Raw genomic sequence first — 14,645 nt, forward strand, 5'->3', positions numbered from 1 at the left:
TCGGATGCCTCTTCATGCTTCGGCCACCATTCCAGAGGACATAATTCCATGCTGCTGATGCTCATTAAAAAAATAATGCGTTAATTAAATTTGTGACTGAACTCCTTGCGGGAGAATTGTATGTCTCTGGCTCTATTTTATGCGCATTGTGCCATATATTTCATGTTATAGTAGTCTTGGATGATGACTCGGCACATGTTCATTTTAAGAACACTTTCACTGCAGATGTGACAAAACGCAAAGAAGGTACCAATGTGAGATTTCTAAAGCTGGCTATAGCACTCAAACCAAGGTTTCAGAATCTGAAGTGCCTTCCAAAATCTGAGAGGGCCGAGGTGTGGAGCATGCTTTCAGAGATCAAAAAAGAACAGCACTCCCATGCGGAAACTACAGAAGCCAAATCACCAAAAAAGAAAATCAGCGTTCTCCTGGTGGCATTTGATTCAGATGATAAAAATGAACATGCATCGGTCTGCACTGCTTTGAATGGTTATTGAGCAGAACCCCGTCATCAGCATGGACGTATGTCCTCTGGAATGGTGGTTGAAGCATGAAGGGACATATGAATCTTTAGCACATTTGACATGTAAATATCTTGCAATGCTAGCTACAGCAGTGCGATGTGAACACCTGTTCTCACTTTCAGGTGACATTGTGAACAAGAAGTGGGCAGCATTATCTCCTGCAAATGTAAAAATCCTTGTTTGTCTGAGCAACTGGCTGAACAAGAAGTAGGACTGAATGGACTTGTAGGCTCTAAAGTTTTACATTGTTTTATCTTTGAATGCAGTTATTTTTTGTACATAATTCTACATTTGTAAGTTCAACTTTCATGATAAAGAGATTGCACTACAGTACTTGTATTAGGTGAATTGAAAAATACTGTTTATTTTGTTTTTTGCAGTGCAAGTATTTGTAATAAAAATAAATATAAAGTGAGAAGTGTACACTTTGTACTCTGTTATAAATGAAATCAATATATTTGAAAAGGTAGAAAACATCCAAAAATATTTAAATAAATGGTGTTCTATTATTGTTTAACAGTGTGATTAATCGCAATTAATTTTTGTAATTGCTTCGCAGCCCTAATATATATATTTCAATAGCTGGATAAACTCTGTAGATCATGTACAATCTTGGACAGAAGTTCAGAATTATAGTAGAAAATTATTGCCCTACAGAGTGGAAAAAAACGTATTCGTTTAGTATTGTTTAATGCCTCCATCTGTGGAGGACAGCAGATTCCTAGAAACAAAACACACTATATATCTATTTATAAACTTTTCTTTTGAGGGGAAAGAGAGACTGATAGCTGCAGTTTCTCGCTCCTTTTTCCTTAAATATTCTCTTTGCTGGATCTAATTCCATCAGTGAGTTCCTTGTTTCTTGCAGAGGTGAGTGGTGCGGGTATAGTCAAAGATATCTTTTATGCAGCAACATGTTTTTCACAATAGACGCCATGTGAACAAGTTTTTTTGAAGCCCCATAAACATATTGTTGCTGCTTGTTGAAATACCTCAAGCCTGCTTCCAGTATGCCATAGTGTTTCCTTGAAACTTTTATCAGTTTTACATGTCCCAAGATCCTTTTGGCAGGGAGACTAAAATAGTCAACGGCAAAATGTTGACTAGCTTTCAGGACAGTAATGCTAAAACTATTTTAGATTACTCTTCTCTGCCAGTTGGATGACTATTTCTGCCAATAAACTGCATTTGGCAGTCCACATTAGGATGAGTGTCTGGTTTGGATTGCTGAAGCTGCAAAACCCGTGCCTTATTTTGAGAGTAATTGTAGATGCCCAAAGCATAAACTTGAAAAGTGTAATATGGCTCCAGGTATTTATTTCACAATTGGGTGAACTCTTAGATCCTAAGGGCAATATGACATACTGCTATTGAAAACTCATTTTTATTACACCTTACAATTTAAAAAAATGCTTGTTTTGGAGAGTCACATTTTTGTTTGGCTTTTGAGAGCATAGCATATTTAATGCCCACTGATCTTCTGAACTTATTTTGTCAGTCAATAGCACAAAATTATTGCAGGCCACATGAGACACATGATGCTCTTTTAGCCATTTATAGTGATGTATTCTTTTGAAAAAATTCCTGTTAAATGAATGGGGTAATTTACTCACAATGAAAAATAATTTAAGATCGTCCTGAGCCCAGTTTTTTTTAAAAGCTATTTGGATGAAAATATTGATTGATATGATCACTGATGGAAAGGGAGAGAGTGTATAAGTGCTTTTGTTTCCAGCTACTGTTTATATCTTTATAATTCACATTTTTCATTTCAGTTTTGCTCTGACCCATTTTATGATATTTTATGATAGGCCATGTCCCAATTTTCTGTGTATGAGAATTAAACAAGTACCATTCAAATTCATATGTACTGTGGAAAATTTACTATAGCCAAATACTTTTGTCCAACAATCAATCAATCACATTTTCTAAAGGAAAGCATTCTAGTAATACTCTTTATGTTAATATACTCTTTGATTCTGGTAAGCGTGACTCCACCTATGTTGTTAACATTCCATATCGTAGTAATAAGTTTGTCCTGTGCTCTCTTTGTTTACAAAGAGCACCACCTGGAAAAGAAAACAAAGTCTCCAGAGACCTCTAGTGTTTCAGTTTATTACATATCTTTTTAGGTCATCAGTGTGTACAGCACTTTATAAAACTTGTACTTTAAACATGTCCCTTCCCTGAAGAGATTGAAATCTAACTTGCACTGGTACAGTACAAATACAGAATTTACCATCAGAGTGGGAACTGGTAGAATTATAGTCAATGAGTAGTGGAGAAGGCGAGAAAAAAGTCGTAGATCTTACGGAGAGAGATGAATGTGGGTCTGGTAGACACCTGTCGCATGGGAAGCGTTTAGCTGTTCCAAATAAAATATTTTAAATATTTCTTCTCACAGAATAATTTGTTGACTTCATATTTCTTAGATCTTTTTAGCATGCCAGTCTGAGTGCATATGTCTTGTTTTGTTCAGGGATATCACCAAGAATGCTCTTCTGCGCTGGCGTGTATTTATTTATTGGACGTTCTTGGGACTGTTTGATGCTGTGGTATTTTTTTTTGGTGCCTATTTCTTGTTTGACAACACTACTGTGACCAGCAATGGACAGGTTAGTATTTAGTTTGATCAAAGTAGACTTGGGAAATGAAGAAATTGTAACTTTTAAAATCCCAAATGTTCAATTATGATTTACATAGGCGTAATTCATTAAAAATAACGAACTATTGTCATAAAGGCTTCCTGTAAAGTTAACAACTTTTATGGGTGGCAGTGAGATAGGAGTGATCTGTAACTCTGTGTTTAACAGAAGCAGAATTATATAGCTAAAATACTGTGGATCAGTAATCAGCATGTGGCTGCATGCTACTTTGTGGGAGTATGGGGGAGTTTATAACCTGAACTCGAAATATCCTGTAAGAATTTACATTATAACTTTGCTATTTCATAATTAACACCTACTTCATCAATATCTTGATAATTTGACTCATTTAATTAATTTGTGTATATTTTAAAAAGATAGACACCTGAATATCCTTGTGATGGGTACCACGCAAGAGCCTAAATATAAAAGACTAGAATTACATGTTTAACATTTATACATTTTACATGTCTTTTAAGATATTCTATTTCTACTTACTGTACAGTGACATGAATATAAATTCTTAAGGACCTTTTGCATTTTAGTTATTTATACATTAACATTTTTTGGTCTATTTTATTTGTGTCTTGCTTTTTTTTCTTTTTTGCTACTTGCTTCTCTTCCTAACCTCAGCTAATGACAGCCAACACTCATATGGTAAGACTACTGTGGTTTTGTCATGATGTGCATTTTCTCTTTCCCAATTCTTGAACTAAAGAACAGTTAAAATATTTCCTACAAATATTTTCATGACTTCTGTCCTTTATAGAAATATTAGCCGTTGCTGCCTTTTTCATTTCTTTAAAAATTGTTACGGCCAGGGAGTTGTATTAGAAAGACTATAATTTTTTGACAATATTCATTTTCTGCTTTCCTTTGCGTTACGTTGTGTTTTCATCAGTGCTTCCCACTCAGCTTTTTTGTCTTATTGAAAATCTGTACTCTAGTCGATTTATAATATCTGACATTTCCAAAACTTTAGAAAAGATTCATTGAATGACAGTGAGAATACAACAGTGAAATTTTTTTACCCAATTTTAAGTGAAACAGATCTGTCCACAAATGTCACTTGTAATTCTACATTTACTAGAGAAGTAATATTCGAGTAGAATGGATATTGTAACATCATTGAATGTAATAAACTAAGCCACTATGTGAGAAAAGATAGGAATCTTCTTTTTAAGATTGCCTGTACACTGAAAAAATTACCATTGGGCAGTGCAGTGTGCTACAGTAGTTCTGTTTATCCTGTACTTATGTTTTCAGTCTGATGTTGAAAACTCTATATCGTTTCAATTTTTGGTATACATAAAATTGTCTTTTTCAGACCTGTGGGTATCGCATAGCCTCTCGTTGTTGCCAGATGTGTTGATTCAGAGTCCATCTTTAATCTTTTAGTTCAGTCTTGTTGTGTAGATAGAGCCAGCTTGCTTTTAACAATGTTCCCAAAACACATTAAAGCCTCATCCCAAAATGTTCAAAGTTGGGTGCTTAAGGTTAGGTACCCACATTAATATTTAGGTACCTAAAATAAGTAGCCTAATGACAGAGGTATTGAGTATCCTGAGCTCCATTTGAAGTCAGAATTTAAGGGGAAATTCAGCACATTTTGGAACTCTGACCTTTTATTTCAGTGTTAAGCATGGATTTTGGGTGCCTGAAAATGTTGGCTGCCAGGGATAAGTTATCAACTGAAATGTGGACATCAACCTCAACTCTAAACAATGATTGAGTGTCCGATATGTGCTAAGTGCCTCACAAAATCAAGCTTTGAGTGGCTTACAATATCAATTCAGTATCTCACAACAAGTCAGTCAAAAACAAGTTAAGGGGGAGAGGAGAGACAAGTGTGACAGTCTCATGAAGCTACACTAGATGATCCACCTTAGGTTCCAAGTTGTTAAAATGGACAACTTCTAGATTATTGCATCAAGAAGGTATTTTTTTTCAGCTTTTCACCCCAAATCTCCACTTCCGCCAAGGCTAGTAAAAATGTGAGGCAAGTTAATGTCCTTTACTGTGTGAAAAACTCCAATGTGACAGGCCAGATAATGGCATGACATTCAGCTTAAAAATAAATCACAAACCTAAAGCATCTAACTTTATTTAGAAATCTTATTGAAGGTCCACTACAATCCGTAAAGTGATATACTGTTAGAATTTTGGGTGTCCTTTATCACCCATCGTCTTTCATTTCTCTTGGCCAGCTGACTGCAAAATGGCTGGCCCAGAGCAATTGGCTGACAAGCAAAATTCAGGTGTCCAAGATCTGTCAATAATAATAGTAGTCAATTTACTACAGCAATGCCTAGATACCCCAACTGAATTGTGGACCCCATTGTGTTAGGCACAGTACTAACACATAGTAAGAGATGTTCCCCAAAGAGCTTGCAATTTAAACAGAGAAGGCAAAGAGTAAAGAAAGGAATGCAACATAGAAGCAGAGTGATTGCAGGTGGTAAATGTCATATAACTTATACAGTGTGTTTTGTGTGCTCTTGATTTGGTGTTTTGTTGTAGGATTTTTAAAATTGTATTATTGGGGTCGGAAAAGTGGGAAAAGGGCAGGAGAGATGATGGGTTAATAGGAGCAAAGGTGTGGGAAAGACAAAAGAAGGGAATAGGGACAATGAAGGAGAAGGAGAGATGGGAGAAGTAGGATTGAAAATTGTAGAGGAACTTGGAGGACAGGGACAAAAGTGGATGGGAATCTGGGAGGCAGTGACCATGAGTTGGTTGAGTTCAGGATCCTGACGCAGGGAAGAAAGGTAAGCAGCAGGATACGGACCCTGGACTTCAGGAAAGCAGACTTCGACTCCCTCAGGGAACGGATGGCCAGGATCCCCTGGGGGACTAACTTGAAGGGGAAAGGAGTCCAGGAGAGCTGGCTGTATTTCAAGGAATCCCTGTTGAGGTTACAGGGACAAACCATCCCGATGAGTCGAAAGAATAGTAAATATGGCAGGCGACCAGCTTGGCTTAATGGTGAAATCCTAGCGGATCTTAAACATAAAAAAGAAGCTTACAAGAAGTGGAAGGTTGGACATATGACCAGGGAAGAGTATAAAAATATTGCTCGGGCATGTAGGAATGTTATCAGGAGGGCCAAATCGCACCTGGAGCTGCAGCTAGCCAGAGATGTCAAGAGTAACAAGAAGGGTTTCTTCAGGTATGTTGGCAACAAGAAGAAAGCCAAGGAATGTGTGGGCCCCTTACTGAATGAGGGAGGCAACCTAGTGACAGAGGATGTGGAAAAAGCTAATGTACTCAATGCTTTTTTTGCCTCTGTTTTCACTAACAAGGTCAGCTCCCAGACTGCTGCGCTGGGCATCACAAAATGCGGAAGAGATGGCCAGCCCTCTGTGGAGATAGAGGCGGTTAGGGACTATTTAGAAAAGCTGGACGTGCACAAGTCCATGGGGCCGGACGAGTTGCATCCGAGAGTGCTGAAGGAATTGGCAGCTGTGATTGCAGAGCCACTGGCCATTATCTTTGAAAACTCGTGGCGAACCGGGGAAGTCCCGGATGACTGGAAAAAGGCTAATGTAGTGCCAATCTTTAAAAAAGGGAAGAAGGAAGATCCTGGGAACTACAGGCCAGTCAGCCTCACCTCAGTCCCTGGAAAAATCATGGAGCAGGTCCTCAAAGAATCAATCCTGAAGCACTTGCATGAGAGGAAAGTGATCAGGAACAGCCAGCATGGATTCACCAAGGGAAGGTCATGCCTGACTAATCTAATCGCCTTTTATGATGAGATTACTGGTTCTGTGGATGAAGGGAAAGCAGTGGATGTATTGTTTCTTGACTTTAGCAAAGCTTTTGACACGGTCTCCCATAGTATTCTTGTCAGCAAGTTAAGGAAGTATGGGCTGGATGAATGCACTATAAGGTGGGTAGAAAGCTGGCTAGATTGTCGGGCTCAACGGGTAGTGATCAATGGCTCCATGTCTAGTTGGCAGCCGGTATCAAGTGGAGTGCCCCAAGGGTCGGTCCTGGGGCCGGTTTTATTCAATATCTTCATAAATGATCTGGAGGATGGTGTGGATTGCACTCTCAGCAAATTTGCGGATGATACTAAACTGGGAGGAGTGGTAGATACACTGGAGGGGAGGGATAGGATACAGAAGGACCTAGACCAATTGGAAGATTGGGCCAAAAGGAATCTGATGAGGTTCAATAAGGATAAGTGCAGGGTCCTGCACTTAGGACGGAAGAACCCAATGCACAGCTACAGACTAGGGACCGAATGGCTAGGCAGCAGTTCTGCGGAAAAGGACCTAGGGGTGACAGTGGACGAGAAGCTGGATATGAGTCAGCAGTGTGCCCTTGTTGCCAAGAAGGCCAATCGCATTTTGGGATGTATAAGTAGGGGCATAGCGAGCAGATCGAGGGACGTGATCGTTCCCCTCTATTCGACATTGGTGAGGCCTCATCTGGAGTACTGTGTCCAGTTTTGGGCCCCACACTTCAAGAAGGATGTGGATAAATTGGAGAGAGTCCAGCGAAGGGCAACAAAAATGATTAGGGGACTGGAACACATGAGTTATGAGGAGAGGCTGAGGGAGCTGGGATTGTTTAGTCTGCAGAAGAGAAGAATGAGGGGGGATTTGATAGCTGCTTTCAACTACCTGAAAGGGGGTTCCAAAGAGGATGGCTCTAGACTGTTCTCAATGGTAGCAGATGACAGAACGAGGAGTAATGGTCTCAAGTTGCAGTGGGGGAGGTTTAGATTGGATATTAGGAAAAACTTCTTCACTAAGAGGGTGGTGAAACACTGGAATGCGTTACCTAGGGAGGTGGTAGAATCTCCTTCCTTAGAGGTTTTTAAGGTCAGGCTTGACAAAGCCCTGGCTGGGATGATTTAACTGGGAATTGGTCCTGCTTCGAGCAGGGGGTTGGACTAGATGACCTTCTGGGGTCCCTTCCAACCCTGATATTCTATGATTCTATGATTCTATGACAATGAGGTCAGAAGCAGAATGAAAGTGAGGACAAAGGGAGTAGGAGCATATCATAGCAAACCAGCAAACAGAACACAATACCCAGAATTTGAAGTAAAATGTTCACCATCTGGGTTTGATACACCTTCTTTTACTGGGAATCTGGACTTGCCATCCCACAAAGTCTGCTGAGCACTATACATACAAGCATTCAAACTGGTACCAGATCTTCAAGTTCTTATTCTGTCAGAGAGGTGCCTAGACCAGCATCTAATTACTTGAATATCTAATTGCTGGAAGAAAGTCAGCATGTGTTGGCATGACCCGAAGTCCTGAACAAGTCAACTAACTAAAGGGTTAAAGAGTCCAGCCTAGCCTCTCTAATCAAGAAGTGAACTGAATTTTTCAGAAGTGGCACACACAATAGTACAGCCATGAGCATGGCCATGTCAAAATCAAGTTGATTACCAAAACGAAACCTCAGTAAATCAAAATCCTTCAGGTTGTACAGGTAAGAGGATTAAATGCAGAAGGTCTGACTAGTGAATGAAAGGTGCCACATAGGCTTAAATAAAGAAATTAGATAGATGTGAAAGTCCTGATTATGGAGGAACAGACAATCACTTTAATATTTCAGTCGTTCATTGCTTTAATGTTTCTTCGTCTTAAACACCATGCACACAGATAAATTTGGATGAACTGTTGAAATGTTGTATTGAATGTAAAATATCAAGAAGTTAAAATACAGCCGCATGTGATCTTAGTTTCAATGGAATTAACTTAAGATAAATGAGAAATCAACACTGTGGGATAACATATGGTTGAAGGTATCCTTTCTAACTGAGATTCAGAATCTGATATTGGGTATGATGAAGTTTGAGTACTGGTCTATGTAAAATGAGTGGATGGTGTCTGTCTACTTTCTCGTGGAGAGGTGTCCACATCAAAGAAACTACTAGCACAGCTGGCAGTGAGGCACCATTGCTGGAAGGTTCAGTGGAGATACAAAGGATCACCATGTGAAAAAGGGAAGTTATCATCCCTGGAGGTGACGCCATGTGTTATCAACCCTTCAAATCAGAACTACATCAAATTGAGTGAGCCTTCACAGCTTCATATGCTCTAATGGTTATGGGACATAAATCTCTAAGGATAGTAATTTACACTTTTCATCAACACTAATAATTATTTCTGCAGAGAGCCTACTAGTCTGGAGTAAATGTGGTGAACGTCAAGGCCTGAGCAACTCCACACCTTTCTCCTCAACATGTAGTTGAGGAGTCCACCAGATCAAAGTATAGCTGGGAGGAAAGACCCTTTCTACCTGACTGTGTGCTCCTTCTAGTCTCTGCTCTGGTGCCTCTCCTGTGGAACAGGTTGCCTCCCTGATATCTTCTCAGGAAGTTGTCCAAAATCTTGTGGAGTCTCTTCCCATTTGGTTTAGGGTGAAGATTCAATGAGGTATAAGGGGCTGGTCAGGCAAGGCCTGTTCCAGTCACTGCAACACTCCATGCACAGTTTCAGTCCTACTGTCATCAGTATAGCTGTGGGAGTACTACTGCAATAGTTCTTGTCTCATTGTGAAGTAAAGGTAACAGAGACTGGTGGGAGGCATGTTGCTGGTAGAGAGGACTTTGCTGGGCAGCAAAAGCCTAGCAACCAAGTAGGGAGAAGAGCTACAAACAAACAAACAATGTAGCAAGAAGCAGCCCAGATTCCAAACTGGTGGTTTCCTTCACAGGAAATCAATTTAAAAGACACACCAAAATCTCTCTTAAACAAAATAGAAAACCTGGGATATTTTATCATAATACGTGTTGTTCAGTCTATTAAAGTACATTATTTCAAGATTTATTGTACCATAACTATAATTTCTGATAGTAGCTCAGATACCATGGTGAGGGGTGATCTTATGAAAACCTAGTTGAATAACTGAGTAGTGAATATACATAATACTCGCAAAAAGAAAAGGAGTACTTGTGGCACCTTAGAGACTAACCAATTTATTTGAGCATGAGCTTTCGTGAGCTACAGCTCACTTCATCAGATGTTTACCGTGGAAACTGCAGCAGACTTTATATACACACAGAAATCATGAAACAGGTATTGTTTCATGATTTCTGTGTGTATATAAAGTCTGCTGCAGTTTCCACGGTAAACATCTGATGAAGTGAGCTGTAGCTCACGAAAGCTCATGCTCAAATAAATTGGTTAGTCTCTAAGGTGCCACAAGTACTCCTTTTCTTTTTGCGAATACAGACTAACACGGCTGTTCCTCTGAAACCATACATAATACTATGGATTTGACCGAATATTATTAATAATCATAATATTTTGTTACAGTAGTATGTAGAAGCCTAACTGAGATTGGGACTTCATTGTACTAGATAAAACACTTACTTAGAAGTCTCTACTTTGCAGAATTTATAATATATATGGTCTTTATTTCCCTTTGTGTAAAAGCCAAAGTTATTTTGGTTGGTTGGTGGTGTTTTTGTTTTGTTTTAAGGCTCTATGTTAAAGTTGGTATCTGAAATAAATGACTTACAGTATGTCTGAAGTTTACTTAAGTAACACCTAATCTCTATTACAAATACTAGTATATGGGAAATATGCATGCCACTTCTGTGTCTTGGTTTAATAAGGCAGAAGTCATATTTATCAATTGCAACACAATTATATCTTAGTATAAAATAGCACATTTTTCATAAATCTTGGAAATGGAATGAAGTGGAAAGAAATTGTAGCTCATGTAATCTTTGCATGTCTGCCCTGCCCTCATGCAACCAACTAGCAGCCTCTGGTGCAGCATGCTGGAAGTCTACAGTCACTACATTTGAACAAGAAAATTCAGCTCAGCTCATCTGCTCCTGAGCTGTATGCTGTCTCTATCTGAGTAAGCAGCAGCTGCTCCCTCGTGTGTTGTCTGTGTTCATCTCTCAGGTCCTCTTCACATCATTTTCAAATTTCCTTCTCTGTGCCATCTATCTGAAGAATCTCGAGCATGAGATACTTCAGATATTGCATCATTATCACAGCTTCTAAAATAGATATATGTGTAGGTGTTAAAAGGTATTATGTTGGTATCCTGAACCATAAATATTGTATGCTACATAAAGCAGTGTGCATTTAGGGTAGTTGAGGTGATTTTATTTCAAGGTGCATGTAGTGAGGAATAAAAGGAAAAAAATCTAGTATCAACTACTCAAAGCTATTTTTTTTTAAAACAGTGAAGTTTATACATACCTACATTTCTATGATGCATATCACATTCTTACTTGTCCTGTTACCAACCTGATGCATTCATCAGTCTCCATGAAGACATGTGACTCCAAGAGCTAGAGAGGAGGGAGGTCAGAAAGATGGCTGTTGAGAAGACTCTGAAGATATCATCAGTGCTGTCATGGGAAACAGCGCGATGACACGCTAACTGTGCTTCAGTTTTTCTTTACGCAAAGAAAACTACCAATGAGCTTTGGGCTGAGTGTTCTGATTATGTGTATTCTGCTTGTGTGCAGCCTGAAATATGAGCAAAATAAACTGATATCCAAATAGTTTTTTCTAGATGGATCATGATACAATGAAGTACATTACCTATAATGACTTTGGACCCTTTTTTATAGATGTTTGGAAACTGGACCTTTGGAACATTGGTGTTTACTGTGCTAGTATTTACAGTTACATTGAAGGTAAGATATTCTATATTAATATTTCATCTACTGAGACTCTGGGATTTCCATCAATAGCGACAGTTGTACCCTATCGTATTTACTAAAACCAACTCTCCCAATATGGTATTTTGACTATAATCCTGCTACTTACGGAGAACTAGACATGGTTTCCTTCGGAGTTTGTCGATGCTGCTCCTGTCCAGAGCTGTTGGTATATGAAGCTATAAAAAAAACTCTGTACATTGGTTGAATCTGTGCAGGGTTACTGGCAGCTCAAGAATGAAGGATTTAGCTGGAGTTCCAGAGTTGGATCTTGACATATCATCACATTGTTGCCAATGAATTGCCAGATTGATCCTGTTTGTGGTTTGGTTTTAATTTTTAAGTTCAGCTTTCTAGCTTGTTATGGTGATGTATTCCTTTTCAGATGCATCCCTTTTCAGATGCCCTATCAAAGTTGGTTTATGTTTAAATATACTGATTTCTTACACATTCTGTATAATGAAATGAAAATTTCTGTGCAGAAATGCACATATACTTATATTTTGCTTGAGTTCCTTTCATGTGACTTTTTAGCCAGGGTATTCAAAATAGCTGATTTTACTGAGTTAATTGTTGGAATACTTTCTCCAGTAGATTTTCACTGTCAAAAGAGAGAAGCGTTGGGAGTTCATGACTTATATTTCTATCATCCAATAAGTACAGCCTATTAGATGAAAAGAGAGCATCAGTAATGAGCATCACTATGTAATTATTTGTTTGTTATAAGGGGGGAGAGAATTCTTTTCATTGTTGAGGCAGTTTATAATTGCCAATTTTCAGTAATTATATACATAAGTTTTTAACTGATATAAAGTAGGACAGTTACAGCCTAATTATAAAGAGGAACAAGAGGGAGGACGGTGAAACAATAGTCTGGGGCTGTGCTAGTAATATCTCAATGTTATAATTTCCTAATGAATAGTCAAGCCTTTGTCATGACATATACTAGATCTCAGTACAGATTAGTACTTAGGTATGGGAACTTTCTTAGGTATGGTAGAAATAGAAAGGTATCATTGTTCCCTAAAGTTCTGCAAAGATTTCTCAGATTAATTCTTTAAATAGTTCATTGATTTTCTTTGTACCTCATCTCCTGTTGAGTCTTTTATCACTTCTAAAAATAATATAAACACCAAGATGACCTGTTTTCTTTCAGCTTGCACTAGATACACACTACTGGACATGGATAAACCACTTTGTGATCTGGGGATCGTTGTTGTTCTACATTATCTTTTCCCTCCTCTGGGGAGGAATTATCTGGTAGGAACCTAGTGTGAATTGTATTGCAAATGTTATTTTCAGAAGCATAAAATAAGTTTATATATTCAACTGTGTTTTTTTTTTTCAAATAAAATTCATTTAAGCTTTTATAGGTACTGTAATTTACAATACGAGTTACCAACTGAAACATGTCAGTCATGGCGATTAATGAATACTTGGCTTTTCTTTAGTTTAATAGCTGCTAAAAATGTTCTTAAAGAAGAGAAGAAGAATAGCACTCAGACTGAGTCAGTAAGCACCTGAGTTTCTGGTTGTTCTATTGTTTTAAGAAACCAAAACCTCTATTTTTAATAAAGGCTTAAGTACATATTAAAGAGGTCCCCTGTTGTGCTAATATACATACTGCAGTACATTTTCTAAATTTGTAAAATGAGTTCATGTTAAAAGGCAAGGAGTTAACGTTGAATTTCAGACACAAGCTAAATGTGTTAGTGAGTACTACATTTGTTATGATAGCTAAATATTTCTGCTATTCACCAGATGTGAATAACGTTTTAGTAAATGTTTTTCCTTTCCTTCTTCTTTGCTTAAAATATATATATTATTGCAGAATTTATGCACCACCTACTGCTATTTTTGTTACTTTATTTGTGTATTTTTATTAATACATTCTGGCAAGGTTTAATATCCACCGCTAGCAAGGAAAATGGAAAGCAAAACTCATATTACAAAACTCTTGGATGTATATAGGAGAGAATAAAGAAAAAAGAAAAGGAGTACTTGTGGCACCTTAGAGACTAACCAATTTATCTGAGCATAAGCTTTCATGAGCTACAGCTCACTTCAGGAGACTTGTCTGGTTTCATGCTTTTGGCTGCAAACAGACTATAAAGGCATATGGCTTTAGATTAAATACATTTTTAAAAAATAGCTATAAAGTGCTTTGTTTTATCCATATTTACATTTTAACAGGATAAATCAGTTGTATATAACTGAAAAATCACTATCAACTTAATTACATTATTAAAAATTGTGGGGAGGAGAATAAACATGTATGTTATAAATAACTTGATTCTCATTCTCCACCCACATACTTCCCATGGGATTCCCATGCCCAATGAACTTTTGACTACCTTCTGGATGGGAGACCTGTGTCATTTATCTCCAACAGCACATTCTGACACTCTTATTCTTTTGGTGTCTTAACTGAGTGAGCCAGCTGGTTCCCCTCGCAATCTATAAGTGGAGAAGGGGACTGTTGCTAGCTTGCATCTTGCATACCAATTTGGGACTGGGAAGGGTGGTCTGCTCCCCGCTCCCCCCAGATCAGGAAGAATCTTCTGGGAGGCAGCCTATCCATTTCTCATTTCTGCAACAGCAGGGCTCAAGGTTCCCGTTGGCCCTGTTCTTCCCTTTTGAACTGGGTCTGTACGTCTGAGGTTCCCCATGTTAATGACCTGGATGTAGAAACAGAAAGCAAATTTGCAGTGATACAAAGCTGGGAGTGGGGATTGCCAACACTTTGGAGGATAGAGCTAAAATTCAGAGGGATCTTGATAAATTGAAGAACTGGGCAATAGATCACAAAATGAAATTCAAAAA

The 14,645-nt window shown here is 38.3% G+C and overlaps 1 protein-coding gene across 7 annotated transcripts in view; it reads left to right on the forward strand.

Annotated features, from left to right (window-relative positions):
• The window catches only part of ATP11A (ATPase phospholipid transporting 11A), a 220,891-nt gene that overhangs the window by 193,791 nt on the left and 12,455 nt on the right, over nucleotides 1–14,645 (forward strand). For all 7 annotated transcript variants that reach the window (XM_073350104.2, XM_078853635.1, XM_073350114.2 and 4 more), the window contains 3 exons: nucleotides 3,004–3,139; nucleotides 11,733–11,798; nucleotides 12,979–13,082. In XM_073350104.2, coding sequence (XP_073206205.1) covers nucleotides 3,004–3,139; nucleotides 11,733–11,798; nucleotides 12,979–13,082 — 306 coding nt within the window. The remainder of the gene's footprint in view (nucleotides 1–3,003; nucleotides 3,140–11,732; nucleotides 11,799–12,978; nucleotides 13,083–14,645) is intronic.

Source organism: Lepidochelys kempii, chromosome 1 (genome assembly GCF_965140285.1).
Source record: "Lepidochelys kempii isolate rLepKem1 chromosome 1, rLepKem1.hap1, whole genome shotgun sequence".
Taxonomy (NCBI): domain Eukaryota; kingdom Metazoa; phylum Chordata; order Testudines; family Cheloniidae; genus Lepidochelys; species Lepidochelys kempii.